We start from the raw sequence: 23,703 nt of genomic DNA on the forward strand, positions 1-23,703 counted from the left end.
TTTATGTATAGATATAGATTGAACTCAATGTATGAAAATCTTCAATATTTTACTCTCACTGGCAAGACGTCTAGTGCGTCTATTGAGCTATCTAGTCGCTTGATCTTACTCTCTTATAAATATTTTTAGACCTATATAGAAATAGGTGTTTATTTGTATGAATAAAATTAATTACAAGACGCTGCGACATCACTTTAAATGCTTACGTCCCGCCAGCGACAGTCGCCGAAGTGTCTAATAATAAAAGGGGGTAGACGGGAGGTGGTGAAAAAAAAAAAAAAACAACGCTATGCATGCGTAAACACTGACGAAATGCGTATGGACGTCCATGTCACTCGTCCCCTGAGATGCGCTCTCGTGAAAATGGCTCTGATGAGCAGGGTAATTGAAACAGCGTAACGTTAACTAGCCAGTCATTGGGGGCCCCCCTCTTGCGGACTTCGTTTGAGGCCCTTCATTACACCTGCTACGCTGGAGAATAGGGGCGCATAGATGGGGGAGCCAGCTCCACAAAGAAACAAAACAAATCGTCAAACAGAATGGTGGCTGAATACTCCCCCCTCAACAACACACTTCTGCCCTAAGGGGACTGGACTCACCACATTATTAAAAAAATGTGAAAAAAGCCCCCTCCCCCCCCCCCAACAGCACGTGAAACAAATGTGCATTCGCCAGTTGTTAATAACACACATAGGCTGGTTGGTCCAAAATGTCCGCCGTTGAAATCACTGGCACTTGTCACTTTCCTCCTCCCGTTCTTTGGCCTGGGACACTAAGACTTGTCATTTCTCTCTCACGTTTAGGGAATTTTAAAAGAATATTAAGAGGAAACAAAAATAAATATCTGAAAATGTCTGAAAATATTTGAAAATGTCTGAAAATGTCTGCATTCTCTCACTATATGCAGAGCTCCCTGATTTGGAAATCACTGCGCAGTTCATCTCATATATTGGTCTAGTCATCTGAACGCTACAATATAATAATGAGAACGAAGAAGAAGAAGACGGTTCCTCCAAAAATACTATTATTAGATGCTACGATATTGATCTGTTTGGATATATACGACTTACAAACTCATTTACCTGTCAAGGTTTTTTTTTTAAGTGTAAGAAAGATTCATCTCACCCTAAGGATTCAAATAGTATTTAAACATTAACGCTGGGTATTCTGAAATACTGTCATACTATGACACATATTTAATGTTTTTCAAATAACAATATATTTATTTTTCGTTAAATAGATGCTTTTCTTTTCACACATCACAAAATTGGGCACCAGTTTATGTTCCTATCAAAAATGCAGAAAAGTGTTTTCTTCTATGTTAAGTTTCTATAAAGTCACTATACCCGCATGTAGATTGTATAAACGCCAATTCATTGTATTGTTATGTCTTGGCAAACCTCTGACGCCGGCCTCCTTAAATCAACTCTCGGAGGGTTTATTTAAAGAGCGGCGAAAAGCGTGAATGAGTCCCCCCACTGCTGGGAGATAATGGGTCGCCAAGCTCGCGGGGACGTTCATAGGTGACTCCCAGGAAGTTGCACGGTGGGCGAGCCGAACAGCGAGGCGGGGCCCCCTGGTGATGCAAACTAAAGGAAGAAAAGCCTTTATTTTCCACACACCTTTTCTGTATGTCGTGATTCTCTCCCCCTTTCCTCGTTGTTCTTTTTTTTTTCTTTTCTTTTTAAGAAACATAAAGAAGAAGACTCCATGCTGCCTTGAAGAAATGCCCGCTAGTTGTTCTCTTTAAGACGCTCTAATTTGGCCAAAGTAGGACCGGGTAGAGGGTTCAAGAAATACTTCCACTTAAGCTGCCCCCTCCATTTTTTTGTTCACTTCCAGCGAGAGGTCACTTGATTAGTAGCACCAACCTTCACCGTTAGCATGGAGCGATCACGTCGTCGTCCGAGTAGCCACTGCCGTCACCGTGTCGCCCTCGTCCAGTGGTGGACTGCTTGATTAAGTTTTCAAACACAGGCACTGACTGTGTTCCCTCCCTAGTCTCTCGTATGGACATGTTTTGACGAGGCTGTGGCGCGAGGGTGAAGCTTCCTACCTAGGAAACATGAATGCTTTATTAGAGCTAGGACTGAGGCTGATATTATGTTATAATCTAGTGAGATTTGGTTTTTTTCGTTTCTCCTAATAATAATCGGTAAAATAATATTTACATATAAACATGTTGAAATACTGTGAATGTTCTAACAGAATGTAGTTTATAAATAACCAGCTGTTAGCTAACCGACTGGCTGACATACTTTTACATACGATCTACAGTTATGAAAGTTACAGTAATGGTCATCCAAAATAATGTCCGGTAGTTATAGGCTCAATGATAATTCAAGTCACTTGATGTGCACAATCAAATGATCAGTAAAGTGATGTCATGAACATTGTCCCCCCCCCCCTCTTCCACTTTGTTTCTCAAATCTGGAAAAGAAAATATTGTCTTATCAGTGTACTATTTAGTGTACTATTTGGTGCACCTTTTAGTGTACTTTTAAAAATGTACTTTTTACTTTTCATAGTAATGCAGAAGCATTCAATTAACTCCTGTCTCCTTTATGTTTCTTTTAATAAACAGTATAAGAGACTTATTGAATGGAAAACTAAAGGTCTTATAAAATAAGATTACAAAGAGAAGATAAGCTCAGAGGCGGTCCTCTACAGGCCCTCCCATTTAAAATAAGGATAATACATTTAAAACATCAGTATTTTAATGTTAGATACAGGTAAGGGTGTATATTTAAATAGTTTTAGACAAAAAAACAAAAGATCCCCTGATTCTCATGCAAGAAATCCCTACACGGTTGTAAAGATTCCGTCATTAAAAAAAAAGGAAACGAGTCAAATATAGCTTTTCCCTTGGTGTTAACCTCATTTCTACCATTTGGCACAGCATCGAGTCCTGGATCACAGTGTCGGATAACAGAAATATAAAAACTTAGACCGAGGCTGTTTGCGGGACAAAATAGGATATTGGGTGGTTTTTACGAGCGAGGGACACGCAACGTTGTCACACCAAAGGCTGTCACACGACGACCCGTGTGACGATTGAGGAAATGGCTGTGCCTAGATTATGTCGTGCTGGTGGGGAATGCCTGGTTGTTTAACCTTTTTATATATTTATATCCCGACCCGATTAGCTGGGTGCATACGCTTGCATAATAAATTCGTTTTGTCTCTCGCATCGCCCAGGGATGTGGATGTGATTTCTTCAGGAATCTGGATCTAGTCCGATAAAAGAAGAGAACTCAGTTGAAGGATGCTGGTTCTCCGCCCCACTCAGGAGCGCATCAATCTATGGGTGTAGCTGAATCAGATGTCCTTTATGGTTCGTGATGACCGCATCCCTTTTATGAACCATGTGACACGGGAAAGGCTTTTATTCCGTGGCCAGGAAATTCGCTCTTCACCAACTCCTCTGTCTGGAGTCCCCCAGCAACTAGGTGATCATGTAGTCACACCCGGCTTGTCATGTTGCACGGCCCTCCAAGCCCCGACTAGAGTTCCTCCCCTCATGCGGGGCCGGAGGCCCAAGACTCACTTGGTCTCCCTCCTTATGCCTATACTATCCTATCGCACCCGTGAGTTGACCATCACCACTCGTATGGGCCCCGTTGGGGAACGGGGCGATGGGGGTTCCGGACTGGTAAGCAAGCCTTTTTCACATCCCCACCACGTGCAGGTACACTCGCTAGAGCATACAGTGGTAGCTCACTGGGAGCCATGTTTGCTCACGTACTTAGCCTACCCACTTCCCCGGGCGGACGTTTCCACGGAGGAGCCACGCTGAGGCGACGGGAGCTTGTAAACCTCCGGGTGTGTAGCTGAGAGGCTTAAACAACTTCTTGGCTACTTATCAAGTAAGCTCGTGTTCGACACCCTATTCGAGCAGAGTAGCGCTTGCTGAGCATCTAAAGGCAGCGCGCAAACCTCCCAGATACCCCCCCCCCCACGCACACACACACTGTTCCACAAAAGAGATTAGACCAAGTGAAATGAGCATGTTATAAGCATGAAATATGATCTATATAAAATCAACACATTAAAAAAAAAGACAGTTGTTGAAACTAGATTGAATGGCCATTTGGTGGTCACACCAAGATGATTCATGGGCAGTCCTTGTCCAGTTTAGAGTAGGTCTCTGCCCAATAGATGTGTACTTTGGACGATATGGTGGTTACTTCCATTCACGATGCCGCCACTGTAGAGAGGACGAGGAAACAGATCACATCCTGGGAGAATGTCGCCTCTTGCATGTTATAGAGAGGCAAACGAAGCTGGCCATGGGGCACGAAGGAGAGAAAGATTGAATAGAAGAGAAAGAGAACGAGGAAGAAACATGGAGAGAGACACAAAGAGAGAGAGAGAATGAAAAAAAAAATGAAAACGAGCTAAAGAGAATTGTCAGAGTGAGAAAGAGAGAGGGGCGTTGAGAGAGAAAGAAGAGAGAGGGAGAAGCCATTTAAAGAGGTGTAAACAAAACAAAACAACACCGGAGACTTGAAACAGCTCTTTACTATGCTAGTGGGAATAGGGGCTTCGCTAATACCAGTTTAAATGGGGGCTTAGTCATTCATTTCGGGCTTAGCTGCGCTAACAGCATGTTGTGAGCGCACAGACAAACAACATCTACATGCGTACTTAGCAATAAAGTGCATACGCCTGCGCGCCCGCGACACGCACGCTCTCAACTACACACACTCACTAGCGCCCGACGCCCCGTCAGAAAACAAACAGATCAACACATGGCACTGTTGATCCGCGGTCCACCGTGAGCGACACAGCACGCGATCTCGCTAGCGTGAAAATCAATAGACCGTGTCACACCATAGTGTGCTTGCGCGAGACACGTTAGAGTACTCCCCCCCCCCCATTTTACTAGCCCCACTGACGTGTATGTGTGACTGTTTCATTAAGAGACATAGCGAAGTGACCTGATACAATATGGCCGTCAAAGAAACACATCATTGTTAATCTTTGATCTTATTAATTGTTAATGGAATCATTCAACGCGGTTTACTCTTGAAGTTATAAATTAAGTTTAGATTTAAAAGTTTATTAAAAACTTGTCCAAATTTCACCTCTTTCCATCGAAACCCATGAATTCTAGAAGTTCTGGATTTTAGTATAACCTACAATAGCTGTATTTTAGTGCCCCATCTCTTTCTTGGGCTCCACATAAATATTGCTTAGTGTTATGAAGTGTGTGTATGTTTCTATGGTGACGGTGAGAAGAAGCAGCGATTGGTTGGTGGCTATGCAGCGTGAATGATGTAAGATAAGCGGCGCTGTCATAAGCTGTCCTGGGTTCACCAGACGGCTTCAGATTGCTAGAGTGAAAAGTCGTGTTTCTGTAGTGAATTATACTTATTTAAGATACCGTTTTATATTATGACTAAAGTCTACTACATGTATTTCATTTCATCTCAAGATGAAATGTATTGTAATACATATTGTAATAATATTGTAATAAAAGTTATTGTTCCCAAAGTTATTTCAAGTTTTTATAAGTTAAAAGATATACTACAATGACAAATCAGGCCCTATGTATGAGTTCCATCTCTGTAGCAATAGTCTAGGTGTAAATGAAGACCTGAACCATTATGTGTTTGATCATCTTAAAATCTGGGTTTAAACTTAGGTTAAGAGTCTTATTAAAACTTCTACGAATTGAACGTAATCTCGTGCGGGACCAGAATAAACTTCATGCCATTTGTCTCCATTTTGATGTTCCCATAGGATACAACTTTTTTTTTTTTTTTTACTCTTCCTAAATGTCTTCCACCTAATAGTGTGCGTCACTGTGCCCTTAAGAATGCTCTTTAAAGAAGTTTGGTCTTGTGACCATCAGAACTTTTTTTTTCGAGCTTTAATCAGTCACTCCGTCTGTCTGGTCAAAATTTGTACACCTAGATTCTCCCACTTTCGATTCTCGGATTAAGTTGAGTTCAAATTCAGACCCGAGCAACTTTCTTTTTTTTTTGTGTTCAAAATTGATGTAGTTTCATCCAATGTAAGCTTTTTAAACAACATCACTTGCATTCAACTTGCTTTTGTTATTTTGTTATTTCAAGTTGGACAATGTCTAACAAGTCAACATGGACATTAGTCAAAGACTCATCGTAATGATTGCTTTCTCTTTTCGGACTTTTGTTTGTTACATGTTATTATTGTTAACAACAATTGATCTGTGGGTCTTCACGTTCATTGAAGTGGCTACACAGTGTCTCAGCCCTATCAGATTGTAATACATTGCAGTGGCTACACAGTGTCTCAGCCCTATCAGATTGTAATACATTGCAGTGGCTACACAGTGTCTCAGCCCTATCAGATTGTAATACATTGCAGTGGCTACACAGTGTCTCAGCCCTATCAGATTGTAATACATTGCAGTGGCTACACAGTGTCTCAGCCCTATCAGATTGTAATACATTGCAGTGGCTACACAGTGTCTCAGCCCTATCAGATTGTAATACATTGCAGTGGCTACACAGTGTCTCAGCCCTATCAGATTGTAATACATTGCAGTGGCTTCACAGTGTCTCAGCCCTATCAGATTGTAATACATTGCAGTGGCTACACAGTGTCTCAGCCCTATCAGATTGTAATACATTGCAGTGGCTACACAGTGTCTCAGCCCTATCAGATTGTAATACATTGCAGTGGCTACACAGTGTCTCAGCCCTATCAGATTGTAATACATTGCAGTGGCTACACAGTGTCTCAGCCCTATCAGATTGTAATACATTGCAGTGGCTACACAGTGTCTCAGCCCTATCAGATTGTAATACATTGCAGTGGCTACACAGTGTCTCAGCCCTATCAGATTGTAATACATTGCAGTGGCTACACAGTGTCTCAGCCCTATCAGATTGTAATACATTGCAGTGGCTACACAGTGTCTCAGCCCTATCAGATTGTAATACATTGCAGTGGCTACACAGTGTCTCAGCCCTATCAGATTGTAATACATTGCAGTGGCTACACAGCTGTCTCAGCCCTATCAGATTGTAATACATTGCAGTGGCTACACAGCTGTCTCAGCCCTATCAGATTGTAATACATTGCAGTGGCTACACAGCTGTCTCAGCCCTATCAGATTGTAATACATTGCAGTGGCTACACAGTGTCTCAGCCCTATCAGATTGTAATACATTGCAGTGGCTACACAGTGTCTCAGCCCTATCAGATTGTAATACATTGCAGTGGCTACACAGTGTCTCAGCCCTATCAGATTGTAATACATTGCAGTGGCTACACAGTGTCTCAGCCCTATCAGATTGTAATACATTGCAGTGGCTACACAGTGTCTCAGCCCTATCAGATTGTAATACATTGCAGTGGCTACACAGTGTCTCAGCCCTATCAGATTGTAATACATTGCAGTGGCTACACAGTGTCTCAGCCCTATCAGATTGTAATACATTGCAGTGGCTACACAGTGTCTCAGCCCTATCAGATTGTAATACATTGCAGTGGCTACACAGTGTCTCAGCCCTATCAGATTGTAATACATTGCAGTGGCTACACAGTGTCTCAGCCCTATCAGATTGTAATACATTGCAGTGGCTACACAGTGTCTCAGCCCTATCAGATTGTAATACATTGCAGTGGCTACACAGTGTCTCAGCCCTATCAGATTGTAATACATTGGAATGGGGACACAAATAAAAACACCAGCGGCACATACAAGTTGATGGTATACTTTTATTTGGGACAAACATCATCGATTAATTAGTTGAGTTAATTTAGTTTAAATGACATTTATCTTTTTTTTTTCCTTAACAGTGCAGCAAATCGTGTGTGTGTGTGTACGCGCGCGTGTGTGTCTATTTTAAAGTACGTAGATTGCATAGATTAGCGAAAATGTGTTTCTAAGCCTACGTTGACATGTGAAGAATTCGACATGAGCAGATCATCACGACTTTGACTCAGAAGATGGAGCCACTGTTGAACTGAACTGAACCCAACTCAACTGATCTGCAACAAGAAACTCACATGTGCATCTCTCTAAGCCATAAATCTTGTTCACTTCCGTGCTGAATGGAAACAACAATAATGTGGAGCGCAACAAAGAAAGAAAGATAAGCGAGAAAAACAAAGACATTATATTTAACATTTTCAAAAGATGTAATATTTCAAACAGGAAACTAGAGTGCCCATTTTATACACACAGTTCTCAGAAATCATTAAATGTTATTAAACATTACTACGATACCTCTGTTTAAGTCTGAACTTCATGGACTCAGGAATCTGGAATGTAGATCTAAAAAAAACAAGATTACAAAGAGAGTTTGTGTTACACAAACTCAGAGGCGGCCCCCGTCGAAGTCGGATCCCTGTCGGATCTGCATATTCGCAAATAATATTCAAGAGGTGATTTAATTTTGATGTAAAATGTTTTACACGTTTCGGATGTTCCTTCAGAGTTGAAGATAATTACTTCCTAGTCCAAACCTCCCGCAGGACGACGGGGGATGGGAGCGGGCAGGGTTTGAACCCTGGGCCATCCATAAATCTGAACGACAGTCCAGCGCGCAAACCGCACGACCAGGCAGCCATCCGATGGTCAAAAGTAATAATGTTTCAAAGATTCATTTGCCGTAAATTTAAATTTAAATTTAATAAAATAAATAGTAGATTAGTTTTAATATATTAAAACATTACAATATTGATCAAAACGTTTGGAAATGAAAATCTACACTTTTTTTTTACACTTTAAGTTTAGAAATTGAAATTCTACATCTTAATCTAGTCTATTTTAGTCTAAACTAGATCTAGAAATTCTAGATCTAGACTCTAAAATAATTTTAATTAGAATATAAATCCAGATCTAGATATACTGTAATAAAATTCTAGATCTAGTTTAAAAAATCTAGATTAGATCTAAATCAAGATATCATTCCTTTTTTAAACGCGAGTCACATAACGAGGCTTAATAAACATTACTATACCGAGTTCTTTTTTCATTTCATTTGAAGAATTAATTCCATATAACGTCAGAGGGAAAAAAAAACACTACGTCACACGGCCTAGCTAGAATAAAAATCGCCTTCATCTATAAGAGCCATTTATCGAGTGTTCATATACTTTGGTGCACCGAGTGCGTTCTTTAAGCATTTCATTTAAAGAATTCATTCCATATGACGTCAAAGGAAAAAAAAAACACTACGTCACACGGCCTAGCTAGAATAAAAATCGCCTTCATCATTACGAGCCTTTTATCGAGTGTTCATAGACATTGGTGCACCGAGTGCGTTCTTTTAGCATTTCATTTAAAGAATTCATTCCATATGACGTCAAAGGAAAAAAAAACACTACGTCACAAGGCCTAGCTAGACTAAAAATCACCTTTATCAACACGAGCCATTTCTCGAGTGTTCATAGACATTGGTGCACCGAGTGCGTTCTTTTAGCATTTCATTTAAAGAATTCATTCCATGTGACGTCAAAGGAAAAAAAAACACTACGTCACACGGCTTAGTTAGACTAAAATATGTTTTCATTAATACAAGCAATTTTTTCGAGGGTTAATAGACATTGGTGCACCGAGTGCGTTCTCTTAACATTACATTTAAAAAGTCCATTCATATGACGTCAAAGAAAAAAAATTCCATTACCTCACAATAGGCTAGTACCGGTACCATAAAAAAAAATGTCTTTATTTACACGAGATATTTAACGAGGGTTCATAGACATTGGTGCACTGAGTTCTAATAGATATTATTTAAAAAGGATCAAAGCCACATTGTTTTTGCGTTTTGTACGTCAGTCGGTCTGTCCGTTATCTTGATATAAAAAAAACAACTAAAAGTTATTAAAAATTGATTAACCTTTATTTTACGTTTCAAAACATCGCAATAATTTTTAGGTATGAACACAATTGAAAAGTTTATATAATAGATTGTTCCGGATGTTTGTATAAATAGTAAAAGAAAAAGAGAATTTCAGATAAATGTAATACCGTTAATTAAATTTTTTGGATGGTCTCGTATAAAAATTAGATGTACTACAGCCACGTGGAGAGATTTTCATACCTTACTTTGGTGTTTGGATTCTGTTTTCCTTAAAAATCGGAACATAATATTAACGATAATTAGATTTTTTAATGTTTTAGGTAGAAAGTTAAATGTACTGTAAGAGAGTAGTGAGTTAAAATATTTTTCATAAAAATCCGTAAAAACATTATTTCGTAAATGAGAAGATTATTTGTTTATTAATTAGAAGAGGGAGTTCAAACAATTATTTGGCGTTAGTAGATTTTTAAATAAGTTCGGAAATTTCTGGCGACGATTTGTAAGAAACAAAATCCGGAACTTTCTTTATCGATTACAAAACTTCTATGTTATGTTTTACAAGAAAATTAAATGTCTAAAAAGTAATTTTCAGTAATCAATTCTAGTAAATTACTTTTTTTAAAAGCCTTATGCGATTTCAAACAATCATTAGGCATAATTCATGTTTTATAAAACAATATCCGGAACATTTTTACACTTAATGAAATATAAGTCAGTATAGAGATTATGATTTAGCATTAATATGCTATTTACATAAAAAACGGAACAACATATTATTGATAATGTGTTTTTGCAACGTTTAAGCATGGAAATTGAATGTAATATAAGTTAGAAGAGCAAACAAACATTTGTTGGCATTGATTAGTTTTGCACAAAAAAATCCGGAACAATCAATTTTAGATACTTAAAACTATTAAGATGTTATGGGAGGAACATTAAAGGGTAAATCAGATTTTCAATAGCTTTTAGAGTTCTAGTTTTTTAAATCTAATCGTGACGGACAGACCGACCAACAGACAAAACGCACAAAAATAAGCTTCTTTTATTCGGATAGGGGCACTAAAAAAAAATAAATAAAATCTGATTTTTAAAAAAAGTTTAAGGAATTGGTTTAGCACCTGATCATGTTGCGACGTTACGCTACTGCACGAAAATCGCTGCATAAAAAGTCCATTTAAAAAAATGTGCGTGATATTTACATACAAAGTGCATTATTAGCCTTTATAAACAAACAGAAATGTTTTCTTTTAATTTTAGCAGCTAGTTGACCAGAAAAAACGTCTTTAACTATTATTTGTATTTGTTGTAAACATTTCCTGTACATTTTAAAAATATATTTGACTTAGTGATACTGAAAATACACAAAAATTGTCCATCTTTGTTAGCATATTGTAACATTGCCTCCCTTACATTTACGTAATTGTTTTAGAATTGGTGTATTTTTATGAAAAAATCGCTTGCATAATTAATTTTATAAATTAAACGGTTTGCTTTTAGAAAACCAAAAGTAGCCGTTGCACCTAAACTTTTCAAGCCGGATTTAATGATGAAATAATATTTTTCATATCTCTTCTAGTTTTTGAGATCTGAGTGTGACAGACGGACAGACGGACAGACGGACAGACGGACAGACGGACATTTTGCACAAACCTAATAGCGGCTTTTTCCCCTTACGGGGGCCGCTAAAAAGGCTCTTGCGATTCTCCTATAAATTTAACTGCTGATGTATATCGCTGAGAAAAGAATGACTAGCTCGTTGGCCACATGGGGAAACTCTGGTTTGACCGTTATAATTTTTCAAAGTATAAAAGAAATAAATTTAAATTTGGCTATAAATTGAATTAAAAAAAAACAAAACATGTGTAGTCAGCCGTAGTGTACTGATAACAGAGTTGTTCATTGAATTTAAAGCTGCTTAAAGTTTATTGAAAGATTATCTAAGCTTTCGTTCAAGAAGAGGACAGTGTCGAGATCATGTCTATAATACCCGGTTTGGGCTTTTAAAAATTGTATAATGGACGTATTTTTATTATCATTTTTTTTTTCAAATGTATCTTTTTTTTTTTAAACTTGTTTTTCTTGTTGTTATTATGTGGAGTGATGTGTTTGTATTAAACGTGCGTGGCATCACCATAGGCTAGTGGTTCTTGTCAGAGTAACGCGGTGTCATTGAGTGGTTCTGTATTTGTGGAAACGAATGTAAGATCCTGAACAGTTTATCATATTGTTGAGGTGGGGGGGGGGGGGTTCTAGTCCGTGGACTACTATAGAAGGTAACTTTAAAAAAACAAAAAAAAAAACAAGATTAATCAAACCTGATATTGAAATACGATTTTTAAAACATGTTTTTAGAGAGAAATGTGTGTCAGGGAGAACTAAGCTATTATAATCGTGGAGACATAGGAGCTATTAGGCCTTGTTTCTTATAACCGCTACCAATGCAGCATCTTCTGGGCTCAATCAAGCGTGACAGCGACTGATTGAACAGGTGTATCGATCTGAGATGGGAGGAGGGGGGAGGCGAAGAGGTCTAGCCGCGGAGAACCTGCCCTCGGTCACCCAATCGGCCCCTTGGGCGCATCTTTTTTCTACCGCACGTTCGTGGAGTCCGCCGCGACACAATGCAACTGGGATAAACGGAGGTCCGTCAATACTATGGCCTTAGCCACGCGAATCTCGTCCGAGCGGCGCCAACAGCCATGTTTTCTGTGTCCCTCGAGGTTACAATAACTAGATATTTGTGTGGTCTCGTAGTTCCATACATTTTGTATTTTGTTGTTATATTATTTCGTTACTTTATCTTGTGCTTGTTTTTAGCTTGACAATGTTTTTACCAAGTCAATAAAGGGCCCTCAGGAAATAGCGAAACAAATTTATTGGTGTGCTTGCTTTTATATTTCAAACAAAATGCCATATAATGAGGATAGTGTCAACATTCAGCTGACTAAACTGTGATCACCTAATCTGTAAAGTTTACAAAATGTGTAGATACCAAGAATAGAAAAGACAGAAAAAGCGAATTGGGACATTCTAAAAGTCACGTGATTTATTGCGCTCTTCGAGCTCGGTTCAGACAAACTAGTCTGGGATAAACTGCGGGCAGTGATTTACACATTAGCCACTTTCTCTATATACAGTTTATGGTTAAAATAGTCTCTGAGAAAAAGTGTCAATGTCAAAGGAGGCATTTTATAGACAACTTCTGAACTTAATTTGTTTACACAACTTTTTTTTTGTGGTCGTAATTCATGTAGTCACTGTCAACGTGTAGTCACTGTCTTCATGTAGTCACTGTCAACGTGTAGTCACTGTCTTCATGTAGTCACTGTCAACGTGTAGTCACTGTCAACATGTAGTCAATATCTTCATGTAGTCACTGTCTTCATGTAGTCACTGTCTTCATGTAGTCACTGTCAACGTGTAGTCACTGTCTTCATGTAGTCACTGTCAACGTATAGTCACTGTCTTCATGTAGTCACTGTCAACGTGTAGTCACTGTCTTCATGTAGTCACTGTCAACGTATAGTCACTGTCTTCATGTAGTCACTGTCAACGTGTAGTCACTGTCTTCACGTAGTCACTGTCAACGTGTAGTCACTGTCTTCATGTAGTCACTGACTTCAAAATTGGACTTCAACGTCGGTGTCTCCTTCTAGTGAATCCAATGTATGCTCTGCCTACGCTGTGCTTGTGCATCTATGCCACCTTGTTGCTAGTCTTGGCTTTCTAGCTTCTTTTCTCCTCACTGGTTCCAGTCTCATTTCAAGATAAGAACATTTTCCAGTGTTTTCCCCTGGAGGTATTCTAGAGGCTTCCTGCGTTACATTGATTTCCAATGGTCGAATGGAGAACACGAATTTCAAATGTTCTACTTTCATTACTCCACGCAAGAGAGGCAATATCCGGTTCCGTTGAGCTTCAGAGAGTGCCGCCATGCTCTTCAAGCAGGCCAGTCGGGACGTTGGCTGCTTCTTCTACCGCGGAGTTTCCGGAAAACAGGGCATCCTGTTTCGAATTCAGTAGCCAATTACAGGATTAAACCCGCGTTTGATGTATCTAAAGACAGAGTCAAACCTTGCTGCAAGGAAATTAAAGGGTCGATTTGATTAGTTCGATATATAATGCTTTGACTAGAAATATCTGTTATGAAACTGTAGAGTCGCAGGCATTAATGTAGACGCTAATAGTGTTGACTTACACGAGGACTTAGGTCCCTGTTCATTTGATGCACTTTTCAAAGGATGTACATATTTTCCCAAAATGTTTTCGGGCTGTAAGGAACTTTGTTAAAATAAAACACATCCCCACCTAAACATACACAAGCACACAACTTCAATAACCAAATAATGGAGTAAGGTTTTTTTCTTCTCCCAATAAGAAACCATAGCCTCCACTTTATAGTCCTCTTACCCCCCTTTTTTCTCTCTCTCTCACACACACTTTTTGTTAAAAAACAGTTTGAAGTATTCTACATTTGTACCAAGTTTGTCGTACACAATTGTAAAGAGAATTGTTTTTGATTTCAAATGTTTTTCAATGTCAGATATGCCTCGACCGTGACCGTTCACTTGTGCAATGATAAAACTTTCTTTGCACTTATAAGTTGATGTTGCTGTTCAAGCGGAATAAATGCCTCAGTGGCCATGATGGTGATCTCAACGTTCTACATCCTTCACACCACCCCTCCGCCCGCCCCATAGTGCATCGTGGTATATTACGTCACATAGTCTACCAAGTGTTGACCTCTGACCTAGCAGACTGCACATGTGTAGACTCCCTCACCGGTCTCTCCCCTCCCCACTCCACCCAAAGTGGTCATTTCCGTTTCTCCGTGAGGTTACTGGCCGATCAAAACTAGAAGTGGACGCTACTTTTATGTAGTGGACAATAACTGAGAGTGGTCAATACTCGTAACCTATATAAGTTAAGAGAAATCAGACAAGTCTTGAGCTAAGGGGAGACATAAAAAGCGATCCCCCCTCCCCCGCCCAATTTTATATCAAGTTCCTAACCACAGAAATAAGAAACATTTATGAACAGGTTTTTTTTTTTTTTTTTTATATAAAATCCCACAAAGTGAAGCTACAGCCACGAGAGGGCGCTGGTTCATCGCCATTTTCTTCAAATCTTCACAGACTTTTCCCATGTTAAATTTACTCCTGTTAAATTTCTTGAGTCGTATCAAGACATCATAATCCTAGTCTACTCTTTGGGGTCTCATTGGCGTTTGATATTGTCGGTTCACAGTGTCCGTCCTTATGCAGCCTGACATTCTTTTCAATTGTGTGCTCCTTCACCGCATCTTAAAATTCGTAATATTTAAATAAATTTAAATTACCGGGATTTAAATTATCTGCTTAAAAAATATAATGGTGTTTATCATTGGACCTTTTTTAAAAAATATTCTACATGCTAATTTGTAAAACTTCATTTTAAGATTAAATACTAATTAAATACTAATTCTCTGTGTATTCACAATCCATGGAGGTAGTAAATAAATTTATAATGTGGACCTTGCTTTAACACTTTAGCGGCTTCATACCACTATATTGTCAAACGTTTCGAGGCTGGTTAGCACCTCCTCACGGTTTGGTCAAAACTGTTATACTGCGTCACCCCGCTACTTTTCGTAATTTTTTTTCTACTTACTGTTTTACTCACACACACACACACCATACACACACACACACACACTTACACACTGCCTCAAGAACTTTGTAGTAGACATTGTTGTCAACATTAATATTATATCCCTGCATGTACTGTATAGGAACATAAAAGAGTATTTTGACTTAGAGCTTATATCTATGTATAACCCTATAACCCTAACTTTTTTCCCCACCAATATTCATACGATCTTTCCAGACACATGATCAACTAAACACAAAAATATCCGACCCTAAGCCAAGGGGCACAAGATATAGTGTTTAAACAACAACGAACTATAATTCCGATACTTTATTTCACTTAGTCTACCATACCGTACTATTTATCTCCCCCTGTCTGTCCCAAACCCTTTCCTCTTCGACCTCCCCCTTCTCCTTTGCTTGCCTACTCTTTCCTATTACCATTGTTCTCCAAACTAAAAGATAATTATACTATTGCTACGGCCCGGGCCGTATGAAACCCAAACCGACTTCAAACCTGAAAAACCCCACTGAGAACTGGTTTGTAAATTCCTCTTGAAGCCCTCATCTGCCGCTCGGCTCGGGATATTTATCCAATACTTATGAAATTAGCTTGGGTAATATCATGTATCTGGTACAGGGGGGGGGGAGGTATTAGAGACTGTGCCTCTCTCTCTCTCCCTCATTCCTCCGCTCTGTCTATACTCTTCACAAACAATACGTCGCACACAAGAGGAAATGGTTATTAGACCCCTCGCCCTATATCCCTCACACCCCCCCCCCTCTTTCCCATTCACATACTCTTTCCTTAATACAGAAAAGATCTGTAAACAGAAAAGTGTGGGGGGGGGGGGTTAGTATACCAGCTATTTTTTAAATATCGGGTTTTCAATTACCAATAAACTGAATAAATATATTGAAGGGGAGGCGAATGAGAGAAAGATATAGACTCAGAGACTTAGACAGAGAACACGAGAAGAAAAGAATAAATACAAGCCAGTACAGAAACATAAATAGGTTATAATTATCATAATATAATGATAGACGCTGCTTTCGTTCTAGGGAGGAGCCTAGATATTTGTTTCAGGTGTGAAGATTATGAATGTTCTTCTATATGGGTCATACTGCTGGAGTGGATGTATCTCTGGTATTAATAGGGCCCCTTACCCCTTGTCCCTTTGTTTTAACACCATATGCTATTTTTATGTGTACATTTCAACTTAAAAAAAAAATAAATTATTAAGTCGTAAGTAATTAATTCCTAACAATGTCGATGTTCATCGTACTAAAGCGTAGTCACTTATGTTTAGAAGCTCTATACACGTACACAATACATAGCTATAACTGAGACCAACGCTATATTGATTCTGCTCAAATACCTCGTGTGATTAACACAAAAATACATAGCGCTATGTAAAGTAAAATTTTGGTTCTTTCTGGGTTACAGACTAAAATAAAATACATAGCAATCTGTAAGAGAAATGTAATGAGACTACATAGCTTTAACTGTTGGTAAGAAAAGTCTATTTTTTGTCTGTTATGTCAAAAGATTTCTGATGAACTCTGTGAAAACAAAAAAGGAGAAGTTATTTTCAATTCTCTACAGAAGACGTTTTTTTTTTTTTTTTTGAACAATCGAAACTCAAAGTTTGCATCACAACACTTGCAGTTTTAAATCCCGCAGGATTATTAATCGTTTCCCTCTTGTTGCTCTCCAGGTGAACCGGCCGCTGACCATGAAGAAGGACGGGATCCAGACACGAAACCGGAAGATGTCTACCAAGAGCAAGAAAGGCAAGAAAGGAATGGTCGCCATGTCCGACTTCCTTAGGGACAGCAAGCCGTTCTCTGGGTTCGGCGCCCCGTCCTTCAGCCCCTCGATGCACTCCATGAACCCCTACATGAACCACATGGGGGGCCAAGGCTTGGGCGGAGGCTACCACCACTCCCAGATGTCCGGCGGCCTTGGTGGAGGACTAGGTGGAGGACTCGGAGGCGGGCTCGGAGGAGGGTTCTCCAACCAGTTTCACAGCACCCTGCAGTCCCCGTCGTTCGCCTCCTCCCTCCAATCGCCATCTTTCCCCTCTTCCTCTTTCCCTTCGTCGCTGCAGTCGCCATCTTTCGCTTCGTCCTACGGAACGATCCCCAATATCCCGTCCAGTGGCCTGAATCTGTCCACTAACAACATGGTAGGGGCGATGGCTTGACATTGGACCTAGCCTTTAAGAATACACTAAAGGCTAAGTGCCATACAATGGTCAACTGTGGGCAGACAGGAAGAGGACAGGAAGTGAGGAAATAAATCGAATCTGCCGATATCAACTTTGATCAATCAGTTCCTTTGGGCAAACTATGCGGGCTATGTTGATACATATATGTGTTGACATTTCTCTATCAGGCTTGGAACGAATGGAAGGGTCTTGTCGTCTGCGGATCACGTGATTCTGACCAAATGGATGCGATGTTTTTAGCACTGAACACATGACGCAATTTCACACTCTCCTCTCTTTGAAAACCATCTTTTCCCAAGATGAATGAATCTTTTACGACAATGAAACCTATAGGCTTTACGACATAGAATCTCGTGATGTGTAAGAACACAAATACGTCACGCTTTTCCAGCATTTCCCAAACTGAACACAGATTTTACGACAACCGCAGGTTGTTATGTAAGAACACACATTCGCCATGGATTTCCACCATTTTCAAAAATCTCTTAAAGTAATTAACAAAAAAATGTAATTGAGTTAAAATTCCCGAAACATTTTTGACAGAAACTACTTCTGAAATGATAATGGATGTTATGCGCGTGTCTAATGTGACACAGCAACCACCAGGGGGTTGCGATTGTTTGATCCGCCAGCAGATGACTGTCACAGGAAGATGAAAAGCCCGAAATCATTTAGTTGGTTCATAGGCTCAGGTTACAGGAGCAGCTCAGAGACGAAGGTCTAAAGGGTATCAGGTTAGGCTGCAGCGCGAAGTTTGCGAAGGCCCGAAACCCAATGATGACGCTTCATGGCAACATGGAAAACCATACGTTTGAATTTGGGCGAAATACCTCAACAGGTAATAGACCCAGAACTATACCTTACTGAAAGATAATAAAAATAACTCCCCAGAAGATACCGTGCTATAGTGTTGTAAATATATATAGTGAGTTTAATGTTATGTTCTATCTCGGCCCACACTCCCGAACCCTGTACACCCCCCCCCCCATTTTCTGTTTTTTTTGTGTGTGTCTCCTTTGACGTTAATCACTGTCATGTAAATATGTGAAGTATATACATGATCTATAAACTACCGGTAGAGTGTATATGTGCAGTGACAACCAGGGCAACATATCGAATGATAGAGTCTCTTGTCGTTTCTTACTTCGTGTGCAAAACATAATATACCTTGAATCACTGGCCTATGTATATGGTATATTATGTATAAGTCTGTTTTGTGAACATTCTAACTCGGAGTAATCAGAAACGGAACAATTCAAAATGTCGTGTCAAAACAACAACAGTTTTAAGTTTCTTTGTGCATTTTCACAGCCTTGAAACTTTGTACCAACTGTTTGTGGAATAGCCTGAATAAATGATACTTTTAACAGCTATGTTTGAATGTCAACAAAACACATTAATAAGGAAGAAAATATGTATGTGTGTGTGTGTGTGTGTTCATGAACTATTTCTATCCATTTTTTTAAAATTTGTTAAAGTGTCGAAATGTATTTTGTATTTATTATCAATAAAATGTCAGTCTATTGTGTCAGTGTCAATAATTACATTGACAGGCTGTAATACCGTTTGGCATGGATGGAAAACAATCACATACACACATTTACCCCCCTCCCCACAATTACACACGCTTGTAAGTAATGGATGATCTACAGACTCAATAAAAATACCTAGAAATACAAATTTCACTATCAGAGGGTAAACTATTTGTTTAAAAAGAAAACCCCAAAAAGATAAATCTCATACGAGCATAAAGAAACGAAATTCTAGACATGAAAATTGTTTCGTTAATGAGACATCGGCCTTGTATTCAATGGAATTCATTCTTTTTATTCATTCAGCTTTCACATTTGGTAAATTATACTTTAAAAAAATAAAAAAATTCCTGGTGGATCGCATCCTTGTTGATAAGCTCTTGAATCAATCGATACAACTTTGTGATATGTGGAATGATGAGCATGCAGATGTTATGTTGATCTTTATTGATGTCGTTGTTACTTATAACATCATTGTGTCATCACGAGTATTTTGTGTCTTTTAGTTTCGTTGCCAGTTGCAAGACGTATAATTAGTTGTGACATAAGTTTATAGGAGATGTTCGTAAAATAGAGGCAAACCCATAAATAGCAAGTTTTTTATATTTTTTTTTTATTTTGCTGTATTAAGTGTAGGCTACAGAACACAGAAGTGTTGGTAAACTATACATTTTAGGATTGAGCAGATTGTGTCTTATATTCTGGGAGACTGTATTTGTAAACAAAGAGCTGATTAATGTTTAATATGACAATCTGTAGTAGTAGTGGTGAAGTGCTTTTTGAATATTTCGATCATTTAAAAATAAGTTTGTTATAAAAGATATATATATGCTAACGGCTTCCAGTTATATATCACACTATCTTTCTAAAGTAAAGCAGAGTTCTCCTCTCAGACCTTGTGATCTATTGGGCACTATCTTGTACTTGAAACAAAAAAAAAAAGAGAAATATATTATTTGAAGACGTCTTGGTTATGTATTGAATGGACATTGATTTAAAATGCTTCATTAAGTGAATGTTTCAAACATGTCTATATTTAGACAACGTAGCCCCTAGATCTTCAGGTCCCGACTCTGCAGCTTGAGACCTAGACAGAATAAAATGGAAATTTTAATAATTAGTTAAATATCACTATTCAATCATTAAATCGAGAATAAAAATTACTGGATTTAAAAAATATATATATATATCTTTGTTCCGTCTCTATGTCTGAGACTAAATTTTTATATTTCAGTGTACTCGTGTGTGTGTGTGTGTCTGCGTGTGTGTGTGTGTTGAATGGAGTCTCGCTTACAGCTCTTCACAATAGTCTCATTTGCAAAATTTTGTGTTAGTGCTTGAAAAATAAAACAAAATAAAAAGGTTTTAAAGTGTTAGAAGAAGAAACGTCTATACTTTATAAGATGTGATAAGATAAGAAGATAATTACGTCAACATCAAGCGATCGAGTTACACTTGTAGTGTTCAACTATCATCTCTACAAGACACACACACACACACACACACACAAATACAAAGTAGAATTCTCGATCATGTACTCACATTTATTTGTTCACAAAGTAACACACTTCATTTTGTATTTTTTGAAATGTAGACTATTTAGTATTTGACATTAGAAATGTACTGCAAACTGTTGTGTCCAAAATGGCTGATGTAAAAATGCTGAATACTAAATATGTTTTGTTCGCCCATTTCTAATTTATTTTATTGTCTACATTTTTTAAAAATTATTTACAATATTGTAACTATTATCTATTTCAGCCGACCACTGACTTTGGCTATACTATATATATATATACATATTTTTTACTAGTCCTAGTCCTAATAGATTCATTTATATAAATACTATTGTCTGACTGCTAGTCTGTTTATTTCTCACGTATAACTCTGGTTATATAACTCTGGTTATATATTGGCAATGTCTGTTATCGGTTGAACTTAGAGGGTAAACAAAAAAAAATCGGCTGTGTTGTTATCGCATCATCAGACAGCGTGGACTCATGGATATGTATTATTATGTTTATCAAGGGGTTCCAGGGTATATATAAATCATTCAGAAATATTTTAAAATATTAAACTTTTATGAGTGGGCGAAATAGTCTAATACGCATGCGTCAACTTAAACTTATTCCGGATGTGACATGCCAGCATACAATAATTTTTTTTTTTCATTAATGAACCAAAAAATAATATTTAAATTTCTGAGAAACTATTTTTACATTTTATTGTGTTATTTTAATAAGTATTTCTAATACATTTCAACATTGACTTAATTCTAAATTTGTAATCATTGAAGTTCTACAAAGACTGCCTGGGTTTTAGTGCTCGTCCGCATTTAGGATTTTTTTTTAATGCGTTTTTTTTGTGCTTGTGTTGTCTATTTTGAAAATAGTGAAAAGAAAGACGCGGAGATAGATAGATAGATATATAGATAGAGAGAGAGAGAGAGAGAGAGGTGTTAAGCTTATGGGTTTAAGCTCAATTCCTTGAGTAAACAAAACAGCGCAATGAGCTGTGAAGATACCCTCCACCACCCACCTCCGTTCTAAGCTTCTCTCTGGTCCAGACAATTGTTAAAACCATATCTAGATTCGTCCCTGGGAGGGCGCGAGTGTAAAGCGATTTCTAACAGTTTAATTAGAATTTCAAATTCCTTTTTTTTTCCTTTTCATAAACAGAAATAAAAAAAAAAGTCGACTTCTGCCAAGAAGGACCAGGCAAATAATAAATACTCCGGGCGAGATTTGAAGGAATAACAAAAAATAGAAAGCCTCCATATTACACCCCCTCCCCTCCCTTAGGACGTTGAATTAAGTGAAGCGGCAATCAGATTCTTATATCAGTGATTGGTTGCGGAGATAGCTGCGCAGTGTTGATTGAATCTTTCTACCGTCGTAGTGAATATACTGGGGTGGGGGTGGGGGGCAAACCTTAAAACCAGTGTATGTGTCTCTGTGTCTCTTTTGGCGCGTGTCTGAGTACTTGTTTGTGTGTGCTTGTGTGTCTGTGCGCTTGCGCGCGCGTGTGTTTCGATATCTTGCAATAAAACAACAACAAACCAAGAAAAAGTCGATGTTAATTATGAATGTCATATGTCTCTGTGACCGCCGTAAGGCCGCGAAATGTCCAAGCCTAAAGACATTCAACACGCAACTCATTTACATAAACAGACGTCTTTTTTTTTTTTGTTTAAATTTCTTTTTCTTGGCCTGTCAGTTTAATCTTGTTCTGCGCATGCGCGGAAGCGACACCTACGTGAGATTATTATACTGTTTTATATGTACATATTTTTCTTTTTGTTGATATGAGTTTTGCCTTGTATAAAACAAAAAATACATATTTGAAATCTATATTTCTTCAATCTTTCTTTTTTAATGTGTATCACTAAACAATAAATCTCATACCTTGTTTATGGCCACTGTATACAAATAATTGCATAAATATTTGTGTGTAAATATCTCTTCGACTTCTTTTTCATTTGCATCTTACTTTTGGTTAAGCCTGTTTTTATTTTATTTTGGCTTTTTCTACATTGTAATTATTAATGCTATTATTTCAACACGAGAACGGTGAAACAGCGAGTATATTTGTTTAATAAAATAAACACAATGGATTGAATACAAGTATCTTTGTTCCATTGCATTAGTTTTGTCTGTCTGTATGTTTGTGATAAGTTATTATCTCATTAGTTGGAGAACACAGGGACGTGTATTGTTTGATTGATTCAAGAGATTTCAAAATGACGAAAGATAGCACGCATGCGTGACTTATAAATCATTGCGAACAGAGGATTGTTCTAGTAGTAAACAACAATAACACAAGTCTAACACACACACGAACACACACAGGGCCAGATTTAAGTATGTGGAGTCCCTACACTTTTTCGAAAGTTTTATAAAAAAAAATACTTAGAACAAAAAGCAGGCTATATTTTAGTAGAACGAAATAGAGTACTTGTAAATTTAATCTCACTTTCCTTTTTTTTTAGAAACTATTTAATATGCATATTTTATTTTCAAAAGTGTATATATTTGATTTTTGTGGAGGGTAAACTCCTTGGTAGACGCACTGCCGTAAATCCGGAGCTGTACTGGTATTTACATATGCCGAGCATGCTATAACTACAAGCGGACACTTCTTCATCAGGACATTGTTGCCACAAGACGTAAGGCTTAAAGTGCTAGCGTTAAAAATGAGAAAAAAAAATACTTTAAAAATTCTGACTCGTCGAAATTCCGAGATATATTTCTCGTTTGTGTAGGTCCTTTTCTTGTGGAGTTCTTCGGGGATGTAGCCCCACCCAGCCCTCCCTTAAATCAGGATTTTCTTTTTGAGTTATAATTAAATGAATCCATTGGTTCAGCCTAACAGACACACCTGACACACACACAGTCGTACATAGAGGAATAAACTACGTTGCTGATGATTTAAAATAATACATGTAATACTATGATATTGATACTATGATATTGATATGTGTAATGTGAATGATAACTCATAAAAATCATAC

General features: G+C 38.1%; 1 protein-coding gene across 3 annotated transcripts in view; it reads left to right on the forward strand.

The window, feature by feature from the left end:
- Nucleotides 1–20,698, forward strand: part of LOC106063233 (GATA-binding factor 3-like) — a 120,637-nt gene extending 99,939 nt beyond the window's left edge. For all 3 annotated transcript variants that reach the window (XM_056026366.1, XM_056026365.1, XM_056026367.1), the window contains exon 6: nucleotides 17,149–20,698. In XM_056026366.1, the coding sequence (XP_055882341.1) occupies nucleotides 17,149–17,637 (489 nt within the window). In that variant the 3' untranslated portion in view covers nucleotides 17,638–20,698. The remainder of the gene's footprint in view (nucleotides 1–17,148) is intronic.
- Nucleotides 20,699–23,703: the final 3,005 nt, after the last annotated feature.

The sequence above is a fragment of the Biomphalaria glabrata genome, chromosome 4 (assembly GCF_947242115.1).
Source record: "Biomphalaria glabrata chromosome 4, xgBioGlab47.1, whole genome shotgun sequence".
NCBI lineage: Eukaryota > Metazoa > Mollusca > Gastropoda > Planorbidae > Biomphalaria > Biomphalaria glabrata.